We start from the raw sequence: 26,175 nt of genomic DNA, 5'->3' as shown, positions 1-26,175 counted from the left end.
CACATTAGCTTCCACAAACTGGTTTAGTGGTCCTTCTTTTTTGGCACAACATGACATAGAGCCATCACATTGTGATAGTTTTACTCTCATCAACCCTGACGCAGATGCAGAGATCAGACCTGATGTAAAAACCCTTGTTACCAAAACCTCAGTAGCACAGCTAGAGCCATGTCGTTTTGAAAGATTTTCTCATTGGATGAGATTGTGTTGTGTGTCGCATCACTAAAACGTGTGGCAGCATCATTCAAGAAAACAGACACAGAAAGTAAAGGCTGGATGTGTTTTCGTGATAGTAACACTGCAGAGGAAGTGTCCAAAGCAGCCAAGTTTATCATTCGCGCAGTACAGAGTGAAACATTCAAAGAGGAGTACAGGTGCATGAAAGCAAATCAGCCACTTCCAAAACAAAGTTGTCTCCAAAAGTTGAACCCTGTCATTGATGAAGATGAACTCCTCAGAATTGGAGGACGCTTGGCACCTGCTGACCTAACAAAAGAGGAGAAACACCCACTCATTATTCCAAAGGCTCATCATATAGCTGTCCTTCTTATTAGATACTATCATGAAAAAGTAGCGCATCAAGGGCGCCTCATAACAGAAGGAGCACTCAGAGGAGCTGGCTTTTGGATCATTGGCAGTAAACGGCTCATTTCTTCTGTCATTCACAAATGTATTCTTTGTCGAAAACTCAGAGGACAAATGCAGACTCAAGAGATGGCAGATTTACCCATTGATAGGCTGACACCCATGCCGTCAAGTTTCATCAATGCTCTAAGAAGATTCTTTTGCATCCGTGGTCCTGCTCAAATGCTTCGCTCTGATAGAGGGACTAATTTTATTGGAGCATGTAATGAGCTGCAAATTGATCACAAGGACACAGAACTGAATGCTTACCTGCTGGAGAAAGGATGCACATGGCTGTTCAACTCCCCACACTCTTCACACATGGGAGGATCATGGGAGCGACTCATTGGAGTTGCGAGGCGCACCCTGGATGGGATTCTTTTGAAGGCCGCACATATCCAACTCACACATGAAGTGTTGAGTACATTCATGGCAGAAGTAATGGCAATAATGAACGCAAGACCACTTGTACCAATCTCAACAGATCCAGACAAACCAAACCTTCTCACACCGGCAATGCTTCTCACCCAGAAGACCAATGCATTATCTGCACCAACAGGAAGCTTTGCACCACCAGACCTCTACTCAAAGCAATGGAAACAAGTACAGTGTCTGGCAGACTGTTTTTGGAAACAATGGAAAAGTGAATACCTATCGACTCTACAGCAACGGAGAAAATGGACTGATGATAAACCGAACATTAAAGTTGGTGACATTGTGTTATTGAAAGATGCTCTCACACACAGAAACAACTGGTCCATGGGAAAGGTTGTAAGAACATTTGAGAGTAAGGACAATAAGGTTCGAAAAGCAGAAGTAAAAACTGTGAAAGATGGAAATGAAAAAGACCCATTGCTGACATAGTTTTGCTTTTGTCAGAGGAAAATTAAGAGTGCTATAACTGTAAACAGTGTAAAATGTTTATTAGAAATGTTAATTGTAGTGGCACAATTGTATTGTACCAGGCGGGGAGTGTTCTGGCTTTTGTAAGTTATAAGTTACACCGTGTACATTTTTTGTAAAATTGCCCTAGAACTCCCTCCAGTTGTTGTTTTGTAGCATTGTTTGTGGTTACAAAAATACAGGAAGTAGACAGATTCAAGATGGCGGAATGTAATGCCGAATGTTCGTGAATTAGGCTAATATCAATCGTGAAACGTTGTTGTTTTGGACAAGATTTGTTCTTTTACGATGGTCGAAAGTGGACAATGGTCGGAGGCCATTCTTCAAGAAAGCAGCAAAAAAACGGAAAGAGAAGTTTCTTTATTGGAGCATCGTTATCTGGCTGTCTAGCTGGTGAAAAACAGGAAACTCAAAAGCGAGGACAGCACAATGAAGAACTTTGTCACTTTGTCATACCAGAGAAGCAATTTGTCATACACTTTCTTTTGCCACCTTAGATACTATTATAGATCTTAATTGTGATGCAAAAAGCTTCTGAATGTTCATATTCATATTTTGTAATGTTCCCTTTTGTTGAGAAAGCTCTTAATAAATCTATTCACGTTAGCAGTTAACACATTTTTGTCCACCCTGTCATCTCACCGTCCACCCTGTTATTTTTCAGTTTTTTGAAAATAATCAAGTTATCGTCACAAGTTAGTAAAAGCTTTTCACGTTTTCTTAATAAACTAATGACTGACAAATGATATTGTTTGAAAAACTGATCAGACTGTAGTTTTTAGAGATTTTGGTTAAAAAGGAATACACGACTATCACAGATTCTTTGAAGACACAAGCAATTTGCAATTATTTCACTATTTTCAAAAACCTCATTTTACCAAATAAATACTATTATTGAGCAAGGGACAAACTAGCTATCTGAAAATGTGCATTGTATAATCACATTGTTATGAAAATGTATTTATTTTCATTTGACTTTGTCCTTGACAGGGTGGACATATTTTACAATGTGCTCATTCTTTATCTGCTTTCAGTAAATTCATAAAAAGTATGGGAGCTTGACCAGCATTCATTTACAACAGCCCAAGGTCAACTTGATACAATGGATATGAAATTAGTTGGAAAACTGAAACTTTTTTTGGGACGATTTACGAAGTCCCAAAAGCACTTTTTGGTGATATTGACCCAGGCAGTACTGAATTTAAGCACAAAGAAGTCAGACCCTTAGTCCCGACTTCTCCATCACAGAGCTACATTTCTAAATTACCAGTGACTTTCAACGTCTGAGTATGTGTGCATACCGAATCTGCACAGCAACTCACTGGTGGCTTTTCTGTTTGTTTTCAATGTGGCCAGCCTCTAGTCTCATTTCTCACACACACACATCAGATAAACCACTCCCCATTTATTGTCCAGAGTTACTCTGAATTTCCTCAGTAATGAAGGCAGATATTCATCCTGTTACATCTTGGCACGAGCCTACATTCAGCCATGTGTTTGTCCTGCCACTAAAATGTGTTTCATACTCAGCAGCAGTTGGGAGTCAGAGTGGTTGTGTGGGAATTTCTTCTCTCTTGACCGACATCAAAACAAAGGCAGCCCATAAAATCTAACATAATTTATTTATTCCAACTTGCATTAAGTAGAAGATTTCTGAGGATGCTTTGAGCTTGGGCTTGATGTCTGTGTGGGTCCTGAAACATCATCAGTGCCATGCTTGCACAGTAAACTGAAACCTTCTGTTCATTTATTTAGGATGTGACCTAACCATCTGGCAACAATGTTGTCGCCTTAGTACAACTATATACATAAAAGAATGTTCAAAGCAAAAGAGGGTAAGCGGACAGTGTTGTGGTTTGTGGTGATGATTCCTGAAAGTTGAATCTGGGGAATCCATTAAGTTCTCATTACAGATGCCGCTCAGACCTCAGGTTGGGAACCTTCCTAAGGTAACACTATTTGATTATGACCTACACGTGCTGCAATGAAGTGCATCTCTGTGGCTGATGCCACATGCAAATTGTGCAGTCAGATGTGAAACAGGAATGCAAAGAGTGTGCGAGGGGTAACTCGTTTCTCTTTTCTGAACTGAGCGGTTTCTGTCGTATTTCAGGCCGGCTTCCAGGTCAAAATTACTGCGTGTCTATCAGAAGTTAGTGGGGGTGATCTCTGCCTGTGCAGCTCCCCCTCAGAAAGACCCAGAACCTATTCTAATGGTCGCCAACCCACATTTTTATTGACATATGTCAGACCTCGTTATTTAAGGGTATGGGAGAGAGTCATCTTCATGGGGGGGAAGAGTTAATGGTGCTGAACTTGTACTACATGCAGTTTGTGTGTTCACATTAGCTGACGGTTGGTTTCGATCGTGAGAACTTTAAAAACTCTGATCTGTTTTGATCAAACCGAGCGTCCTCAACATGCCAAGAAATTTCACAGCTGTCAGGAAATTTTGCAACACTGACCTTTTAACACCTTTTGTTAAGCTGAATTTAACTTTCCGCTTACGAGCATGAGTCACGTCTAAACACCATCGAACTAGCTATAGATCTGTTAGCGGTGCATTTGTATTATTTTTAAAGTAATTAAAAAAATCTGTGAAAAAAACCTTTAATTGAGTTGATTATTAGCTTCAGGCTGACAGCTGACATGAATCATTACTGAAATCTGAACTGAGGAACTTGTCAAAACCTGACTCGACAGCATTTCAAAACACCTGATGTTTGTATGCAGGTGTGTGATGGTGTCACGGTTGGTTTGTTGTTGACTTCTTTCTTCCAAGCCTACATTTACTGTATGTGTGGGTGTTCAGTGATGCCCGGATCAAGATTGACAGGACTGCCAGATGTCCGAGTTGTTGGCTGTAACCATAAAAATATGAAATGGGGGTGGGGGCAATTTCCATACAGTAAATTATGTATACTTGTTCTGTAGCCTGCATTCACACAATTTGTGTTGGAATAGTTCAAAGGCTTCCATTGGGCCACTCTGCCGTAAAGCCCCGACTGGTGGAGGGCTGCAGTGATGGTTGACTTTGTGGAACTTTCTCCCATCTCTCTACTGCATCTCTGGAGCTCAGCCACAGTGATCTTTGGGTTCTTCTTTACCTCTCTCACCAAAGCTCTTCTCCCACCATTGCTCAGTTTGGCTGGACGGCCAGGTCTAGAAAGAGTTCTGGTCGTTTCAAACTTCTTCCATTGAAGGATTATGGAGGCCGCTGTGCTCTTAGGAATCTTGAGTGCTGCAGAAATTCTTTTGTAACCTTGACCAGATCTGTGCCTCGCCACAAGTCTGTCACTGAGCTCCTTGGGCAGTTCCTTCAACCTCATGATTCTCACTTGCTCTGACATGCACTGTGAGGTCTTATATAGACAGGTGTGTGCCTTTCCTAATCAAATCCAATCAGTTTAATAAACACAGCTGGACTCCAATGAAGGAGTAGAACCATCTCAAGGAGGATCAGAAGAAATGGACAGCATGTGAGTTAAATATGAGTGTCACAGCAAAGGGTCTGAATACTTATGACCGTGTGATACTTCAGTTTTTCTTTTTTAATAAAATTGCAAAAATTTCTACATTTCTGTTTTTTCTGTCAAGATGGGGTGCTGAGTGTACATTAATGAGAAATAAAATGAACTGTATGATCTACATGTGTTGGAAAACAAAGTCAGACAGGCTGCTTCGGTGTGCTTCACTGCTTCGGTGAATCAGGTGTGGCAGAACTGTGCTGCATGTGTCCCACGCTGCAATAAAATCAACAGCAGAAAAGCAAAGCAAACACCTTTCATGACATGCAGGAGGGCTTCGCTGATATGGAGTGGCTGTGTAACATTCCAGTGTCATTTGTGCACAAACAATGTCTACAAGGAAGAAACTTCAGAAGGAAATCTTAGTGCAACGCTGTCAGAAAGCAAAACTTGAAGCTACAGTTGTTTGGGAAAAACATTAAGCTTTTGTCAGAGTTGCCCAAAGTATATTTACACACGGGAATATTCATATTTGGGTGTGTGTGGCAGCCACACTGAAAACACCAAAAATCAGCAAATTCCGGCTAGATACTACAACAGTAAAAATCCAACATGAGCTTGCAAACAAATGAAAAAAAAATCTTAACTTGAGCATCAGCGAGTAATAAATGCTAAACAGAGAATAGAAAGACTGCAGAAAGTTTGTAAGCTGCGATTTCTGTTTAACGGAGTATTAATAAACACACACTAAGCTCGAGGTCTAAAAAGGGAAACCAGCACAGTCCAGAACTGCAGTTTCTCAAGGGTGGAGCTGAGTCCTTTCGCAAACCAGTTCAATCTCGCTCTGGCAGGTAAAATTTTGTCAAGCTGCAAGTTGAGGACATATGGGAAATTTAAATGGTATACAATAGCAGTGCTGAGTCATGCTTGTTCAGTTTCTATTACAGCAAAATGCTGCCAGCAACATTTAACTACGTGCTTCTTTGCATCTCTATCTTGACTTGCCGTCTTTGTTATATTGCACGTCATAAACAGTTAACAGAGTACTCTCCACATTCTGCTGAATTTAATTCAACGTGCTGCTGCCTGATTCTTATCTTAAATTCATTTAAAAAAAACATTTGTCAGTTTTCAGGCAGAGAGGGTCGCAGGTAGAGTTGTAAAACTTTAAATTGGCAGTGTTAAAACTTCCCAAGGCGAAGATCACTAAGTACAAACTCTGCAGTAATCACACGTACTGCAGCTCCAGCACACTTATTTGAAACTTTTACAAGCCCACTTAGAAAAAAGTTGTGACGCTGTTTTAAAATGTAAATAAAAACAGAATGCAGTGATTTGCAAACCTCTTGAGCCCATACTTGATTCTCAGTAGAGCACAGAAACATTTCAAATGTTTAAAAATGTTTAAACTGAGAAAAAAAATACCATTTTAATTAAAAAAAAAAAAAAAGATCATTTTGAATTTTAATAGCAGCAGCATGTCTCAAAAAAAGTTGGGACAGGGCCATGTTTACGACTGTGCAGCATCCCCTCTTCCTTTAACAGCAGTCCATAAACATCTGGGAACTGAGCAGAGCAGCTGCTGGACTTTTGGGAGGAACGTTGTCCCATTTTTGTCTGATAGAGGATTCTAGCTGCTCAACATTCCTGAGTCATCTTTGTCGGATTTTTCATTTCGTGATGTTTTCAGCTTCTTCTATGAAGCCATGCTGTTATAATAAGTTTAGATGCAGTATGCGGTTTAGCATCGTCTTGCTGAAATATGCAAAAAAAAAAAAAAAAAAAAAAGTTGTGTGGATGGGAGCATATGTTGCTCTAAAACATCCATAAATTTTTCAGCACTGATGGTGCCTCCCTCATACCATCAGAGATGCAGGCTTTTGAACTGGGGGCTGATAACAAGCTGGATGGTCTCCTCTGCTTTTTAGTCCAGAGGACGCAGTGTCCATGTTTTCTAAAAAGAATTTCAAGTTTTGATTGTTCTGACCACAGGACAGTTTTCTGCTTTGCCTCGGTCCATTTTAAATGAGCGAAGGCGGCAGCATTTCCAGTGTCTCCGTTCAAGCATTTGTGTCGTCTGTTCTACTGTGAATAAAATATGGGTTTGCAAATCAGTGCATTCTGTTTTTTACATTTTATGCAGCAGCCTAAAGTTTTTGAATCTGGGGTTGTAATTCACTGCTGCTTTTTACTTTGTAAACATTTCTTTTAATGCATTTATTCAGTAAGACTTGTAACATGCAAAATGTTGGGTGTGTTCTGCTTGTAAAACAATTAAAACAGCTCACTGGGCTTGAATGCTTGAATGACTTATTTGGAGTCGCAGGACAAGTTAAAAATAGTTTTCAGTCATTTCCTGCTGATGACGATTCTCTGGCTCTTCAGCCGTTATGGTAACACTCAGCAACCACAGGTTCCTCTGATCGACTCCCTGATGCCTACAAAGCAGGGGGAGGCTATAAAAAGATTCAAAGTGCACAATCACAGCTTGCAGTTTCTACTGACTGGGATGCCATTAAGGAATGACAGCTAAAGGGAGAGGACCAAAAATAACCGCTGGTCTGCAGGTCTGCAGGGCAGAAAAGCAACGCAAACACCCCTTATGGCTGCAGTGGAGTTACCTGATGTTGAGTGGTGGTTGTTTCACTGTGCAGCATGGATGAACAAATATAATCTATATGAAAGAGTAATAACAAGTAAAACTTTACTGTTTTGTTGGTATCTAAGCTAAGCTACGGTCATTTTGGGAATGACAGCTAAGGAAAAAGGACATTAAAATTGAGCTTAACACTCTTCAAATGGCAAAATAAGCCGTACTGGCAGAAAGAGCAACTTGCCAACTACACTTATACAAACACAGTACAAACAAACTAAAGTATCTTAAGTGGCACCTACAGTCCCTGCCATGAACCTCACTGAAAGCATACACGGCTACAGTGACTGATGGTGTTTCTGGTGTTGGTGCCTTTGGATGATCTGACATGCTTCATGATGGAGCCTGTTCAAGACGTTTGTGTTGCAGCTTTGAAGAGTAAAATTCTAGTATTTTATTTTATTTATTAACAGATGGCAGCATCTGTGTGATAAACCCATGTAGTCAGTGAATGCGCCGTACTTTCTAGCTTTATCTGACCATCAGTGAGTGGTCCAAATACAGTTACCCCTGGCTCAACAAAAAACAAGCAGACAAACATGTTAAATGAAAACAAAACATGCTAATGCTAACTTCAAACAATACTTGTATTTCCACCTTTTATATACAGTTTGTTTCTCTTTTCTTTTTTTTGGGCTAATTAAAAGTAAAAGTGTATTATTATTTTAGGCTTTCTGTGTGTGTGTGTGTGTGTGTGTGTGTGTGTGTGTGTGTGTGTGTGTGTGTGTGTGTGTGTGTGTGTGTGTGTGTGTGTGTGTGTGTGTGTGTGTAGCTTGTTATGTTCAGGGAAAGACATCTGCAGCACTCTGACACAAAGCTTATTTTATGCTAGCACAACACATGTCCTGTAGAGTCACAGTGAGACATTTCACACTTACCTCACACCTGGGATAGGCTCCAGCCCCCCCACAACCCTGAAAATGATAAACAAAAGAGAATGGATGGCTCACAACCAGAGTAATCAGTCATTCACACTGACAGAAAAATCTGCAGAAGATTTAGTCACACATCACAGGAAATTTACTACCATCAGTTTACCTTTTCATTGTTTTCACAAGCAAGACTAAGTCAGTTCAGTGACTCTCCAGTCTGTCAGCAGTCAGTGTCACCTTTCCTCTCTAATTTCTCAATTCTTCAAATGTGATTTTAGACACAGAAAGGCACACTTTTAACCTTTTCCACATGCTGTCCCAGAGCTGCTCTGTATATGAAATTACGCCTTTTTTTTGGACCTATAGCAGCTTAGAGTAAAGAGCTTTTGTATGGCAGAGAGAGCATAAGAATGACAGGACAGAGGTTGATGATAATCCTGGATTAACTGAACTGTTTATGCGAGAGAAGAAACGGGAAAGGAGGTCAGTAGCTGTGTGATGTTGAGTCAGGAGCACCTGTGAAAAGTTTGAATGAAACTGGCGACAAAAATAGGTCATAGTGTCACAGGAAGATATTCTTCCAAAACAAGGCACTGATGAGACTGTTGCTATTTTCATTGATTGAACACTTCATATTATATTTTGACAGCTCAGAGTTTAGTCTTTGGTGTGGATCGTCTCCATGTTGCCTCTCACTGACATTTTGAACTGTAATGTGGTTTCAGGACTTAGTACACACTAAATGCATTTGGGTCATCTACTACAGCCACGTTAAAAAAAGGTTTTCTCAAGATTCAGTGCTGTACAAAATTAAGGACACCCCATGATGACTTTTAGCCACAATGACTAATCATTAAGCATTAATTTTATGACTTTTTCAGTCTCTCTCATGATTGGGAGGAATTTTAGCCTGCTCTTCTTTACAGTGTTGGTTCAGTTCTTTGAGGCCTGTGGGGATTCGTTTTTGCACAGCTCTCTTAAAGTCCTGCCAAGGCATTTCAGTCAGATTGAGGTCTGGACTCTGACTGGCTCTTTGCAGCACATTGATTCTTTTCTATTTCGGTCGTTCTGTTGAAGATTTGCTGTTGTGCTCGGGCTTATTGTCCTGTTGCATAACCCAATTTCAGCCAAGCTTTAGCTGTCAGACAGACGGCCTCACATTAGAATACTTTGGTACACAGAGAAGTTCATGGTCACCTCAATGACTGCAAGTTTCTCAGGTCCTGTAGCTGCAAAAGAATCCCAAATCATCACCCACCACTCCTGTGTTTCTCTGTTGGTATGAGGTGTTTGTACTGATGTGCTGTGTTTGGTTTTTGCCAAACGTGGTGCTGTGTGTTAAAGCCAAACATCTCTACTTTGGTTTCATCTGTTCAAAGGCCATTGCTCTAAAAGTCTTTTAGTTTAGTTTAGCTTATTCAGTTCATCACGCTACATCATGCGGTCTTGCTGTGCTGCCATGTTCTTTTAAGAGAACAGGCTCTCTCCAGGCAATCCCTCTAAACCAGGGATCCTCAAATCCAGGCCTCGAGGTTCGGTGTCCTGCAGGTTTTAGATGTGTCTCTGCTTCAACACACCTGAGTCAAATATAGAAGTCATTAGCAGGACTCTGGAGAACTTGACTGCATACTGAGGAGGTAATTCAGTCATTTAAATCAGGTGTTTGGAATTTGTTCAGTTTTATTCTAATTGAACTTTAACATTTAGCACGCTAACTGAGGTATCGCATGGTCTGACCTTGGGGTAAGCTTGATGGGACATTCACTACTACGTTCTAACAGAATGCTCAAAAAGGCACCAATATGGTCAAGACGCTCAGATCAGTGGCTTGAATAAGCATAGCTGAGATGTAGCAGATGGCTAATGGCTACAGCTGCTTGTATCAGCACATCTGTCCATAAAAGCAGCCGTCCAGTTTTAACCCTTAACAAAATCCAATGTGATGAATTTAAAAAAATTCAGCCTTCATAAGAAGAGTTTAACATGGGAGTCTAAGGCAGCTGATTTGCTTTTGGAGCCAGCCTCAAGTGACCACTGGAGGAACTGCGTTCTCTGGCACGGAGAAATTGAACATCTTTTGTGGGGACAGATCTCTGCCTTTGACATCTAAACAGACTTTCCTTCTAATTGCTGGTAACATTGCATTGAGAACATTGAAAGCTCTGAATTTCAGCACATCACTCCACAAATTTCATCTCCTGGAAATGCTTTTCTTTCTGTCACATGTCCTCTTTACCAGTGTTATCCCAAGCCTCTCGACATTACTGTGGTTTTGGTACACAAAGGTTTTCTTAAACAGATGGGGTTTGGCCTTAGGAAGGTGATGTGTTCCAACTCTGAAGAGATTTGTCCTATAAAATGGATAAAAACAACCAAACTGCCCAAGATGTTTCATAGTCTCTTCTAAAATGTTCCATTTAACAGTCAGTTTCTTTTGTGCTCAGATGCCAAGGATCATTCAAATGTCTTTCCACAGTTGCATCACTCCTAAAATATGTTTTATTATTCACTCTTGCGTGCGATAAATATCTGGAAGTGACTTTGTGGAGTAACATAAATCAATTTCATGGAGAACGGGAAGAAAGCAAGACTGTTTCTTTTCATCTGCAGAAAGACATCTAAATGCAGCGGCCATTCACGGAGAACATGTTGGCTTTGAGATGAAGTTTGATCGTGTAATAACAGGCACACAGGGAGGGCAGTAAAGTGCACCTACTATGTCAGAGGAAGTCCAGCACTTTTATGGCCTCACTGAGTCATTCAGAAAAGATTAGCACATGTTTACGTCAGTGGACATCGTGGAACCTTTAATGGCACTCTCGTGTGACAGCTTGTTTGCTTGCATGGGTACAATATGCGCATGAAGGTACATGCAAATCAACTGTGTTGTGTGTCTGTGTGTTTAATGTGTTAATGGCCAATGCTGCTTACCCACCCATGGACTGGACACACTGAGTCACCTCTCTCAGATGGCACAGCACCTAAGACCAGTGGGTAGGAAGATTCACTTATATATGGTTCAGGTTGACAAAGCCATGTATTCAGTCACAGAAACTTCCCACCTAAGAAACTCTGTCACTTCAGAGATGCTTTATTCAAGCTGCCTGTATGTGCGGCTCCATTCATACTACATTTTTCATAGTCAGAAGGCAGCTGGCTCGGCATAAACAACCAAAATAACAGGAGTAATACAGAGATGTGTTGTTCTGTCAGCACAGGCCTTTGCTGAGAGGCAACAGAAACTGCACACAGCATTGGTTAGTGATGGAGGTCCAGAGCAGCGTTGGCTTTGCGGTTCTCAAATTATTTACAATAACAAGCAACATGCAAACACCTGAGAAAGCAGTGAGCGTGTGAGTGTGTGTGTGTGTGTGTGAACTAAAAAAAGAAAATGAAGTTTGTTTTTTGTTCGTTATGAGCTAGTAAATTTCTGTGTGTAACTTAAGTCAGATTCATTGTCATGTTGCTTGACGTCATAGCTCATCTTAGGAAACTAGCCATTGTGGTCATCTCCACATTCTTTGTTTTCAGTTCACCTTTGCTAAGTAAAGGAGTTAAAAATGTGTTGCTTTGCATCTATTATTGAATCTTTCAGTGCATATTATTAAATTACTTAATAATACATATATATTTATTTATTTATTTATTTTACAGTGCTCCTTTGAGGAGGACAACAGTGCTTTTCCCCAACTGTGATGGATGACTGTTGAGCTGGTTGGGAAATGAACTGGGCCCCAGACACGTAGCTCATGGGAACCTGTTTATTTAGGCTGTGTTGTGGCCCATTTGTCTCTTACAAATCCAAGTAAATCAATCTTCTACACCCAACAATGGATAATGATACCAGTACTACCTGTGCCCTCCTGAAACTAATGTAACCAATATGTTAGTGGATTTGTAAACCAGATGTGCTGAGAACATGAAACACAATGTACTCAGAACATTAACACATTTGTTCATACACTTGTTTCTGCCTAGGTCCTTTAAAAAGCCAGTGAGCCTGTGTTAAATATCAGCTGCACTAATCAATATTTTACATTAACTATGGATCAAGTGACTATTTGTACTTTAACAGGGATTATTTTGCAGCTCCTCTTGGCTCTCTAAATCTCCCTGTTTTTCGGCATCAGCGGACAATAAAAACATTTAAGGAATAATTCAGATGTTATACGTAGCCGACACAAAGAAGCTACAAATACAATATACAATGTATAAATATGTTTTCAAGAGGAATTTCAAAGAAGATTAGGAGTTCACCAGCTTCTGGACATATGGAGCATTTTAGCATTCATAGTAAGTTCTAGAATCAGCAAGTGGTTAAAACACCAAATTATTGCTGTTTGACTTTGTATTAGTTCAGAGAATGAAAACTGTATTTTTAGTGCCTGTTGTAATCATCACCATTGTCTGCCTTCTTGTTCAGAGATTACCACCATGACAGGCACCAACCACCATGCACCTACTGCTGCTTGCAACAGCCTCCACAATTGAGGTGCAGAACATGGACCCTTTGAGCTCAGTGTCCTTGGCCTCCCTCTGAATGTTGTTGGAAGATCTCATAGACTGGGGCATCTCCTATGCATTCCCTCACTATGAGTTTAGGTGCACCAGGACTGTTCAGCATCTTCCCCTGCAACCTGATCCAACTCACCACCAGGTGATGATCAGGTGATAGCTCAGCTCCTCTCTTCACTTGAGTGTCCAGAACATGCAGCCACAGATCTGATGTGATTTCAAAACTGATCATCCACCTGCAACTTAGGGTGTCCTGGTGCCACGTGCACTTATGGACATCCTTATGTTTAAACATGATGTTCATTATGGACAAACTGTGATTTGCACAGAAGTCCAATAACAGAACACCACTCAGGTTCCGATCAGGTAGGCTGTTCTTCCTATTTACACCCCTCCAGGGTTCACTGTCATTGTCCACATGAGTGTTGAAGTCTCCTAGTAAAACAAGTAACTCCAAGAAGGTTGGGTACTGAATTTCCCCATCATAGGACTAATAAAGAGATTTCTTCTTCTTCTACACTGAACTGTCATTTAGCACAAACAACGGTCAGGACCCGTTCTTTGACCTGAAGGCGCATGGAAGCAACCCTCTTGTCCACTGGCAAAACCCCCTACGTATTGGCAGCAAGCCTAGAGGATACAAGAATACCCACCCCTGCCCACTGCCTCCCACCAAGGCCAACTCCAGACTGGAACGGAGTCCAGCCCCTCCCCAGGAGACTGGTTCCTGAGCCCAGGCCATGCATTGAGGTGAGCCTGATTATATCTAGTTGGTATCTCTCAACCTCAATAGCCAGGCATCAGACCACCAAGGCCTCCGTCCTTGATCGCTGCCCCCACATACATTGCGTCCTGCGGGTGGTGGGCCAATAGGAGACGGGCCCATGTTTTCTCTATGTGCTGCGCCTGGCCGGGCCCCATGGGCTAAGGGCCAGTCACCAGGCACTCTCCATCAAGCTTCCTCCCCAGGGTGGTGCCCAGGTAACCCTATTTCAGGCAGGGTAAACTGGTCCCATGCATTCTCTCATAGGGGTCAACTGAATTGGTCTTCATCTGGCCATCCCATGCATTCTCTCATAGGGGTCAACTGAATTGGTCTTCATCTGGCCATTCACCGAGGACCAATTTGCCTAGGGAACAGCCCTAGCAATATAGCCCCTGAGATCACTGGGGGACACACACGCCCTTCCACCACGGTAAAGTTCACCGATGGTATTTGAATCTTCAAGCTGATACACGAAACAGCACTAATCAGCTTACATGACCACTGGATTCCAAGCATGGTGAGAGTTCAAGTGTTAGAGCTTTACAGGAAATCCAGCCTTGATGCTGTCTTTCACTGTGAGCTTCTATTTCCTGCATAACTGGTCTCTCTGTGGTACACAGGAACAGAGGAATGCCTCTTCAGAGACACATAATGAACTGTCTGTAGCTCAACACACTATAATTTCTGTGTAGGTACTTTCCTGTCAGCAGCAGCTAACCACCTAAACCATCTTCATTCTTAGTGCCTAGTTATCTTTGACTCCCCCCTTCTACCCCAACTCTCTTTGATTATAGAGCCTCAAATTTAACAAAGACAATTCTGGTCTAAACCACTAGTGGTTTTTAGCTACAAGTAGGTTGTCTGAGGAGGATTTATGTTGCCTGCTTCTACCCCTGTAGCTAAGGTAAAGGACTCAGCAACATCTCTTTCCAAGCCAAGATAATAACAGGCCTCATTGTGAAATACTTTGTTCTAGGAAATAGCCCCAGTGAAACTTCTCAACATCTTCTTCTGTAGATTATCTATCCATCCACTACACCACAGAAACTGTGACTTTCTGTGGATTATAATTGTTATATATATATATATATATATATATATATATATATATATATATATATATATATATATATATATATGGACTAGTTCTTATATAGTGCTTTTTTACTCCAATTGAGCACTCAAACCATGTATACAACACATTTGCATTCACTAAGCTAAGTGCTCTTACTGTATAACATTCAGACACATTCATACTCCAACACCTGCATTAGACAGCAACTTTGGGTTCAGGATCTTTCCCAAGGATACTTTGGCATGCAACCCAGAGCAGCTAGGAATTGAACCGCCAACCTTCCAATTGGTAGGTGACCTGCTTTACCTCCTGAGCCACAGCCACCGTTCTTTTAATGAAAGAATTCTCTGCTATTAAAATGTTCCTTTTCATGCTTTAAGCTGCAATGCCATATGTTTCAGATTCAGACATTTTTAAACCCCAGAATACATGCATGGGCACATAAAACTAGGTAATGTTTTTACCTCAACATCATCAGACCTGCCAGTCGCTACACTGTGTACACACAGAGTGTGATTTGGTGACAGCAAGAATATTTTGAGTTGACTCCTAGAAGTTTTATACAAGGGAGTTTAGGCAGGTATAGTGGGGATTTAAATAGTAAGGCTTAAAAACAAATTTTTGAACAGATTCTTGAGCCTCCTTCAAACGTAACTTTTTGCATATAATACACACGGTCATTATGCTGAAATACTGAACTGCCAGATGTGCGTGCTCATTTCATGGTGCTCCAGTGGAAAAGTAATAACAACCCAACCTTTTGGGCTCTTTAGCCGTTACAGTAGATTTACAGTAATGATTCCTCCAAAAGTTGTTTCTGATTAACTCGTGATTTATTTTTACTTTCTGCATTTGTCATTTGTAAAATGGCTTTTATTGCCTTAAATGGAAATGAATGTGCCATCAGTACTGCTACATACACTGCTGTCCACATTTTATTACTTCCAGTTTACAAACAGCTCACAAACTGTTACAGTTTGGGGAAGAATTACTACAGTATCCATGTGACAACTGTGGAAGACCTGTTCACTGATGTGTGTGTGTCTGTGTGTGTGTGTGTGTGAGAGAGAGAGAGAGACTGGCCTTCATAGACACGTGACTTAACCCTGTTTAATGTCTCTGGAAGTGACTCTGTGGATGTGACTCCAGCCTTATCAGTTAGCATCAGTATGGACCTCGCTAAGTGGGGAAAATTCCTGCCTCTGGTTTTCACAGTCCTGTGGAAAGCTGAGACCAGTCACATTCAAGCTTTCACAACAGCAGATTAATGACCACAATTTTATAGCCGTATTTTTTATTTTTTTTAGGTGTGATACAAACAGAGGCAACTTTTTATTTTGCGTGCTCTCCAGAGTGTAAACCATGATCTACAGTTGTGTTTATAGAAAATGCTTATTCATAAAAGGTAGTTTCTGCAATCTATTTTTAAAAAGTGGAACTAAGGTAAGACTTATTTTTTTATAGCTGGCTCTTTCAGTGCGGAGGAGTCGTGCCTCACTTTTCACTTTACTGCAAAGAGACAGTCAGCTGTTCTCGAGCCCTGAGAATATACAGCTGACATACATTTCTATCACTTAATTTGTCCTGTTATGTTCATTTACAGGCTCAGAATTATTGTTTGAACAGGGCTGCTGCACCACCTCTTCTGATACAAAAAAGTCTGCTAGACTAAGCAAAGCACAGACTGTACACAAACGATGGTTATAATGAGTATGGTGCATGTGTAATCACCTTAGCTCCCTGAGAGTTGCTGTTTGCAAAGAAAATGCTTTTAGCTTTAGCCACTTTAGAAAAACACTCAGTAACCTTTGCACTGAGTGATCATTTTACATGTAAACAGGCCTGTGATTGAAAGGACAGTGTATATATATATGTGTCTCTCTCTCTCTCTCTCTCTATATATATATATATATATATATATATATATATATATATATATATGAGTATCTGATCTTCTGAGTCTTCAGGTCTTAAGCTGGGAGTGTATGAGTATTTGTTGCAGAACATTTTGGTTTTCTTTCCTCATAGCTGAGTTGATTGGGTAATTGCAACATAGGTATTATGTCACGTGTTATTCTGGCAAGACAAGCAGGTAAACAGAACACAAATAGTACATTACAGTGGTTTGTGTGGGAAAGAACAACACTGTCAGGTGTGTTCTTGTGCCTTTTGTAACTCTGTAGACTTTTTACATACACAAACAACTTACCAATAGACCAAAGGACAGGAGAATTAATCGGCGGCCTTTATAATCACTTGGTGTGTGTTTTTTCTTTTCAGCACAGTCCTCTGAGAGAATGCCAGAAAGTCCGTTTTTATTGAGGCACACAAGTTCACTTGTATCCATTAACATTCTTCCCTCGATAGATGAACAGGAACACTGCTGCGTCTCTTAATATATCTACTACACATGAGAAATCAAGACAGTTACACAAAAAAACACCACTTAGTAACTGCTCAGCTCCTGCTGAGTTTGTACCTTTGCTCACTTTAAAAGAAATGAAGAGTCTAATTTTTATGGTAGTTTCATTTTAATGGAGAGAGACAGAATATCAACCAAAAATCCAGAAAAAACACATAGAAGTTATAAATTGATTTACATGACACTGACTGAAATAAGAACTTAGTACTTGGTGGAGAAATCCCTGTTGGCAAGTGCAGCAGTAAGACGTTTCTTGTAGTTGGTGACCAAGTTTGCACACATGGGGATTTTGGGCTACTCCTCTTTACAGAAACTCCCCTGAGCTTTCAAGGAAAAGTTCAGAACACAGTGATGAAGCAAGGGAACAAGCATGAAGCCAGGACCAAAACTCACAGGCTCAAAGCATGAAGCCAGGACCAAAACTCACAGGCAGATATGGAGCAGAGCAGATTTTTTTTTTTTTTTTTACATGGATAATAGACATGTACCATGTATGCAAAGCATTTGATCAGGAGTCCTTGAATTGTTATTGTTTGTACCATTTTTATACTAAAATAGAGACTCAAAGACAAGACAAACTAAAAATATAGTCACGTAACTATTTCTAAACTATCCCAAACATACACTATATTGCCAAAAGTATTCACTCACCCATCAAGTTCAAGTGTTCCAGTCACTTCTGTGGCCACAGGTGTATAAACCAAGCACCTACTGTAGGCATGCAGACTGCTTCTACAAACATTAGTGAAAGAATGGGTCGCTCTCAGGAGCTCAGTGGTACCATGATACACTGTAAACCCAGATTTTGATTCCACTTAAAAATACTGAGTTCATATTACTTAAAATCACCTAGAATGTGAACATTACTTGTTAATGTTGAGTAGACTGTACTTTTTGATGGTCTATCTTATTGTAATCATTGGCTTGAGTTCAAACGACTTAATATCATCAAGTTTTTCACCTGCTAAAAAATCTAGTTTATACCAGTTTAAACAGACTGGATTAATGAGCAGCTGCATGGTGGCATGATGGTAAGCACTGCTGCCTCACAGCTAGAATAGCTATCTAATAGTTCGATTCCACCTTGGCCCGGGTCTCTTGCTGTGCGGAGTCTGTATGTTCTCCCTGTGTCTGTGTGGGTTTCCTCCCACAATCTGAAGACGTGTAGTTATTGGGGTTAGGTTAATTGGTCACTGTAAATTGCTCTCAGGTGTGAATGGTTGTCTGTGTCAGCCCTACAACAGGCTGGTGACCTGTACGGGGTGTATCCTGCGTCTTACTGCCTTATCAGCTGGGATAGGCTCCAGCCCCCACCCCCCCACGACCATGAAAAGGATAGGGGAATTGATTGATCAAAAGACATTTTATTTTTTTCATGAACTATAAAAGATAAGTTTGGTCAATTAGAACATCCAGTTTAGTTCAACTGGAAATGGAGTAGTGCTTACTTAACAAGGTGAGTTAAACAAATGGGTGGTGATTGCTTAAACTAAGTATCTTCAATTACTGAAACTGTTATTAGTACATTCAACTTAGATCTTTCATTCCATTCCAAAAGGGCCTCAAGTACATTAAACATAGTCCACTGCACTTATTCAACTGTTTCATTACTTAAAAACTTTAAGTCAATGAGTTACCTTGGTTTTTTTAAGTAGATTCAACTTATCCGGGTTTACAGTGTAGGATGCAACCTGTGCAGCAAGTCCAGTTGTGAAATTTCCTTGTTACTAAATATTCCAAATTCAGTTGTTAGTGGTATTATAACAAAGTGGAAGTGATTGGGAATGACAGCAACTCAGCCATGAAGTGGTAGGCCACATAAAATCACAGAGTGGGGTCAGTGGATGCTGAGGAGCATAATGTGCAGAGGTCACCAACTTTCTGCAGTTGATCGCTACAGACTGCCAAACTTCATGTGGCCTTCAGATCAGCTCAAGAACAGTGAATGGAATGGGTTTCCATATCCGAGCAGCTGCATCATCACCAAGCACAATACAGTGTGTCAGTACAGTGGTGTAAACTCCACTGGACTCCAGAGCAGTGGAGACCGGTTCTCTGGAGTGACAAATCACGCTTCTCCATCTGGCAATCCGATGGACGAGTCTGGGTTTGGTGGTGGCCAGGAGAACGGTACTTGTCTGACTGCATTGTGCCAAGTGTAAAGTTTGGTGGAGCGGGGATTATGGTGTGGGGGTGTTTTTCAGGAGTTGGGCTCGGTCCCTTAGTCCCAGTGAAAGACATTTTGGACCATTTCATGCTGCCAACTTTGTGGGAACAGTTTGGGGATGGCCCCTTCCTGTTCCAACATGGCTGCACAGCAGTGCACAAAGCAGGTCCATAAAGACATGGATGAGTGAGTTTGGTGTGGAAGAACTTGAGTGGCGTGCACAGAGTCCTGACCTCAACCTGAAAGAACACCTTTGGGATGAATTAGAGCGGAGACTGAGAGCCAGGGCTTCTCGTCCAACATCAGTGTGTGACATAAAGAATTAAGATAACCTTTTATTTTCCCCACATTTGGGAATTTACAGTGTTGCAAACAGCAGAGGAACAGCAAAGCACTCAGTACAAGTGTGTGTGTGTGTGTGTGTGTGTGTGTGTGTGTGTGTGTGTGTATATGATTTTAAAAAGGAATACTCTACAGCAACAATCTCTATGCATTATATACATCTAGTAAAGTGAATAATTATTTCCCAAAGCATTTATTGCACTTGAAGCTGTTATAGCTGAGCCAACATCACATGTAATTTAAAGCCTATGGATTAAGAATGAGATGAATACTGAATAATAGTGAATAGTTTTGGCAGTAGAGTGTATGTGAGTTTCATCGTTGGTGGTTACAGTCAAGGCCAAGTGATTGTAAGACATCATCTTGGGCTCTGGGAAAATTGTAGCAGCAACCATCAGTTTTACTGCACATTTGATTTTTGACTGTGAAAAATAATCAAGGTTTAACGTCAGAGGGTGAAAAAAATCTTCCTCTTTCATCTATGCAATTACTTCCTCACATTTAAGGGGGGAGGTAAAACCCCTCATCCTCATCAGCTCACAAGCTTCCCTCTGTTTCCTGAAATAAAACATCTTTAGAAAAGTTTTTGGTTTTTTTTAAGCGTTAATTTGTGACGACAGAAACCTTGATGTCATTTGTAGATTTCACTTTAGCATTTTTTTTTTTTTTTTAAATGGAAAACCTAATGCAGGAGGAGGGAATCCCCCCCGCTGGTTGGCCAGCTTCCTATCACTGTTCCTGCTGACTCATTGATGCTGGTGTACAGCCCGCTCCCTCAGGGGCTCCACGCAAACCACAACCTCGCAGCTGACACAGCTTCACACTGCTGATCAGTGGTTTCACCTCACCTCCTAGTCTTATCATCATGGATACCACAGAGGAAAGGAAAAGGTTCTTACCCGAGAAACTGAATCTTAAATCAGATGTGCTGTCTGTAATTTCAACTCATCTCTTCCCCTGACTCATTTATCGATGTGGGAGGGGGATTCAGTTTTAACACGAGGAAAAGAAATCCCACATCAATTTTTAAAAATAGTTGTTTAATGAATTGGGATTGTTCCTAGTTTTGTATACTGCACTTTTCACTTTATTTTGTTTGCAATTTTCTCACTTTTTTCAGTCAGTGTTGCTGTACTTCTCCAATAAATTGTTTTATTTTGTTCTTTAAGTCCGTTCATTTTTATGTGTTCTCGATCAAACCGGGAAACCTCCTCTCACAGCATCGGGGGGGGGGTCTGCGGTATCTGACTCTGGTTTTACTTTCCAAAGAATCTTTCACAATAATTCACTTTTGAGAGTGAGGGAAAAGCTCGTGTGGGGATACTTAAAATGCAGATGTGCTGATTTTCAGTGTCTACAAAGGATTCTTAGGTTTGTATTCTAGTGAAATTCTAGTGCAGTTTCTTCCATAGAAATCTATGAGACAGTTTCCCCAGCTGCAGAATCTATCTACCAACATTGCTTCCTGTACTTCCTGTATTTCTGGGACCATTAGTGGAGGGCCAAGTATTTCACCCATTCATCTATTAAACAACAGACTTCTTTCATTTTTAAAGTATAGCACAGGACATGAACTGTGCTAAGTCAATGGACTTGACAACAGCTTACAGTCTGACAGATCTGGACTTACTTTTGTTATTTCCTTTGCAGTTCTGGTACAAGATGAATACATTTTAAGCCCATGGTAAGCCCATTAAGTCACTGGTAATTATAAAATGGGATTTGAGCTAGACTGATAGAAAATTTATTGATTAAAGTGCTCTTCTTTTTTTTTAATTTTTTTATCAGCCTGGATATGTTGTTAGTGGTTTAGATGGTTGCCAACAGTTTCTAGTTTATTAAGATCACCAATCTAAATCCAAGGCAGGGCCCTTCTGAGTGGAGTTTCCATGTTCTCCCTGTGCTTGTGCAGGTTTTCTCCAGGAGCTCCTATTCATCACAGTCCACGGCAGGTTAATGCCGCCTGTCTCAGCCCAGGGTGCTCTTACAAAAGAGAGTCTTTAATCTTAAGAGTTTCACTTTCTGGTTCAAGCTGTTGGTTTCGAGTGCCTTCTAATGCAGATTAAGGTTCCAGCTTTTCATTTTTTAAAGAGGTTTAAAGAATTGAGGAGTGCTTTTGTTTTACAGTGAGATGGGGGGGGGGGGGCATTTCCAGGATTGTTTATTTATTTTTAGTGGAGGAAAAGAATAGGGCCCGGGGATGTCCACGGTCCACGGGAACGGGAGTGTCTGATGAGGAATAAATACAGTGTAGAAATGCAGTTTTTTATTTATTTATTTATTTTTACTTAATCCTTAAGTAATAGAGAAAAGGTTTAACATCATATTATACTTAAAGTACCAAAAGTAAAAAGGTACTCCTACAGATTCATATACATAGTAATTATTGATTCATGAAAGTGTTTATTTATCACTTTAATGCTGCAGTTTAAGATGATTTTAATTAGTTACACACTCCTGGCTAGTTTTATAATAATAAATAAAATAATAACTAGAAGCACTCAGAGTGCAAACCTCCGCCAAGACCATAGGGTCACTGATGCTGTAATACGTGTATCTAAATACTGTGAAATAATCTTTCATCTTTCCCAGACAACAATAACCCCCTATCCCACAATAGTGAAGAATCCTTAAAAAAATTCCTGGATCCAGATCGTGATCCAGATCACCACCAAAATTTAATCACTTCTTCCTCTTGTCATTTACAACCACTCCACAAAATTGAATCGAAATCCGTTCATAACTTTTGGAGTAATCCTGCTGACAAACAAACAAACAAACAAACAAACAAACCAACGCGACCGAAAACATAACCTCCTTGGCGGAGGTAATAATAAAAGTTACTGGCGGCTTACAGTCTAGAGTACAACTTGCGATAATTGCATCCAAAATACAGTGGAGGGGAAGTAGAAAGTAGTATAAATAAGGTGTAAGTACATCAAATCTGTGAACTATTGGAGAAAATGTATTAAGTTACATTCTATCCATATCGTAGCTCAGTAATGTTTTTTACATATATTGTTGGTACTTTAATTAAATCACAGTGGTGATAATTACTTGTCAAAGCAATAATTAAGTACTAGCATTATAATAATGTGCTCAAGCTAAACATTTTTGCTCATATCTGCTGTTAACACACACACACAACTTATAAATGGTGATAGTTTAAAGTAGGTATCTGAGATATATATGGTAGTTTTAACCTCCTCATTTTAAATATATCTCTATCCGTATTATACATAAATATAACATAAATCATAGAAACATCAATCAAGTGGACTCTAACAATGATTTATTATAACAGTCATAATATGAGCGAAGTAACATTGTAACATCTTTGATTGCCAACAGTTAAGTGCTGCTCTTGAACTATAGTCTTGGTTACTTAGCAACGCAGAAACCTCATTGGCCAATCAGATGCTTGGCTGGGCGCATTGGTACAATCTAGTGCGACCATTCTACGATTATGTGATCTGCAGATGAAGAAAACTGGGCTTTTGGGCAAATATGTAAAGTTACATTTCTTTTGTTTTGTTTTTTTTGCTTTAATTATTATCACTGTATTGCTCACATTGAACGGCAGGCTAGATAGTCCGAGGAACTACGGCGGCGCACGTGTTTCAGTGGGTAGTACTGCGGCTGTATAAAATAGGCGTGCCTGCAGCGGGGACAGCGGTTCACATGCTGGCTTTTAAACAGTGCAAACGCGAGTCTCTCAGGCAGTGGATTATGTGGAGGCGTGTGTGTGACAGCCAACTTAACAGCTATTTCGGATTTTGAATGCTTGCGGAACAGCCTTTTGGAAGTGTATGTATATTTTTAAAACCCCTCATTCATACTTGTTAAGCAGGTCTGCGTTTGTCTTCGCAGTTGGGGAATGTGGCGTGTTCGCTAAGTTTGACTCCCTTAATTTAAAGTTCACTCAGCTGTAGCCATGATTCAAAAACGTGACGCCGGTTACGATGTTTTAACGTGAAACGCAGAGACTTAAAAGTGTGTTGCTTCAGTCCGCTGCAACTTTGCATAACCGCTGAGTATACGGCCATATGGCTCGACAGTACGTTCGCCTTAATGTTATCTTGCTGGCGAGGTGATAAAGTGTGTTATCGTCACTTTTAGACCACAGTTTGGTACATGTTTTAAATGTTACTAGCACTCAGCCGTGTTTGCATTACACGGAGGAAAACTTGATGTTGACCTGACCTCCGCGCGGCTAAATTGACAGGTCAGCTGGAACAAATAATTGCTGTTAATAATTTTACCCGACGTGCGACACGGTGACTTCTGCCGCTACAGGTCGCAGTAAATAAGCGGCAGCAGTGCTGGTTATTTCCCCGGGGAGAGGCGGGTGTAGCTCGGTGTTTGTGTCTCAGCGGTTCTGGAATAAAAGGCGGTGAGCTGTTCTGGAAACCTCACGCGCTCTGTGCTTTTGCTGTGTGTAGCATGCAGGTTGTCTCGTGCTCCCATTCTCCTGTGCTCGTGCTGAATGCTTACGTTGCTGCTCCTGTTTCACGGCAAGAAAATTGCTCAAATTACATTGTGCTTTTTAGCCATTTTTTATTAGACACACTTTGCTACATCTGAACCAATTTTAGCAAAAAATAGTTTTTGGTTTTTTTTAATTAATTTCCCATCTGGTTTTTCTTAGAGAAATATTGGTATTTGTTGTGGGTTACACTTCCATCACTAACATGTTTTTTCCTGTCCTGCCTCCTTAGTTAATCTAAAGTTTGGGGAAATATGGATAACAAGGAGGAATCAAACAGTTGTCCCTTCAGTGTGTTGACCTGGGAGCAGGTGAGCCGGCTCAATGAAGTTCTGACCGAAGTCGTACCTGTTCATGGACGGGGGAACTTTCCTACCTTGGAGGTGCAGCTGAATGATATCGTGGCCCGGGTGCGCTCTCGCCTTGAACTCAGTGGCATCAAGGTGAAAGACGTACGGCTCAATGGCTCCACAGCCAGCCACGTGCTGGTGCAGGATATCGGCTGGAGCTACAAGGACCTGGATGTCATCTTCAGGGTGGACCTGCCACATGAGGCTGAGTTTAAGCTCATCAAAGATGTTGTGCTGGGTACCCTGCTGGACTTCCTGCCTGAAGGTGTGAATAAAGAGAAAATTACACCGATGACTCTCAAAGAGGTCTATGTCCAGAAGCTGGTCAAGGTCAGCACAGAGCAGGACCGCTGGAGCCTCATCTCACTCTCCAACAATAATGGCCGCAACGTGGAGCTGAAGTTTGTGGACTCGATACGTCGACAGTTTGAGTTCAGTGTCGACTCCTTTCAGATTGTGCTGGACTCCATGCTCGCTTACTACAAGGTGGAGCAGATGCCCATGTCAGAGGCCTGCCATCCTACCGTTAGTGGGGAGAGCATGTACGGAGACTTCAACACGGCCCTGAGCCACCTGCGGGACAAGCTCATCGCCACCAAGCGGCCCGAGGAGATCCGAGGCGGAGGCCTGCTGAAGTACTGCAATCTGCTGGTGAGGGACTTCCGGCCCGCCAGCGAGGAGGAATTCAAGGGCCTGGAGCGATACATGTGTTCACGCTTCTTCATTGACTTTCCCGACATCGGAGAGCAGCAGCGCAAGGTGGAATCCTACCTGCATAGCCACTTTGTAGGCGAGGAGAAGAGCAAGTACGACTACCTCATGATTCTCCGGCGAGTGGTTAACGAGAGCACGGTGTGCCTCATGGGTCATGAGCGACGGCAGACCCTCCACCTCATCTCGCTGATGGCCTTCCGAGTCTTAGCGGAGCAGAATGCGATCCCGGACGCATCCTGCGTCACCTGCTATTATCAGCCAGCGCCTTACGTCCGAGACCACAACTTCAGCAACTACTACGTGGCCAACCAGAACATTCCAACGTGGCTGCCGTGTAACTGACAAGACAACAACTTGGCTGTGCAAGATGGCGTCGCTACTGCTGCTGCTTTTGAGAAGAGAAGGAATGAATTTAAAAAAAAAAAAAAATAAAAAAAATTAGAGGCAATAAATTTGTTCCTCTCAAGGCACAATTATATTTAAGTGGACAAGCGTTTTGCTTTTGTTTTCATTCCTTTACCAACAGAAGTGTCTAGGTCATTGAATAGAAAGTGATATTTTTAAGTGTTCCTTAGATTTTTTTTTTTTTTTTTTCTTCATGTTTGGTTGATTCGCTGTTTATCAATCCCATTCTTAATGGAGTTTTTGTGCCTTAACCTCCAGGTTTATTCCTTCAGTAATTTAAGTATGGGCTATCCTTTTGGAGAACAGGAAGACGAGATAATGCTATAGCCTTACGTTTGGTTTTCATGATGATTAAAAGGGGGAAAAAAGTAGAAAAAAAATCATAAAATATTGAAAAATAGTATTATTGAGAAG

The 26,175-nt window shown here is 41.0% G+C and overlaps 1 protein-coding gene across 2 annotated transcripts; it reads left to right on the top strand.

Annotated features, from left to right (window-relative positions):
• Positions 1-23,221: 23,221 nt before the first annotated feature.
• On the top strand, positions 23,222-25,832 carry tent5c (terminal nucleotidyltransferase 5C). 2 transcript variants are annotated; one of them, XM_030758249.1, is made up of 2 exons: positions 23,222-23,315; positions 24,525-25,832. In XM_030758249.1, the coding sequence occupies exon 2, from the start codon at positions 24,547-24,549 to the stop codon at positions 25,696-25,698; it is 1,152 nt and encodes a 383-aa protein (XP_030614109.1). In that variant the 5' UTR covers positions 23,222-23,315; positions 24,525-24,546; the 3' UTR covers positions 25,699-25,832. The 2 variants fall into 2 exon arrangements, with proteins under 2 accessions (XP_030614109.1, XP_030614110.1); XM_030758250.1 differs by lacking the exon at positions 23,222-23,315 and adding an exon at positions 23,329-23,613.
• The last annotated feature ends 343 nt before the right edge of the window (positions 25,833-26,175 follow it).

Source organism: Archocentrus centrarchus, chromosome 21 (genome assembly GCF_007364275.1).
Source record: "Archocentrus centrarchus isolate MPI-CPG fArcCen1 chromosome 21, fArcCen1, whole genome shotgun sequence".
In the NCBI taxonomy this organism is placed as follows: Eukaryota; Metazoa; Chordata; class Actinopteri; order Cichliformes; family Cichlidae; genus Archocentrus; species Archocentrus centrarchus.
Note: the sequence above shows the minus strand (reverse complement) of the source record. Positions and strands in the feature narration are given on the sequence as shown.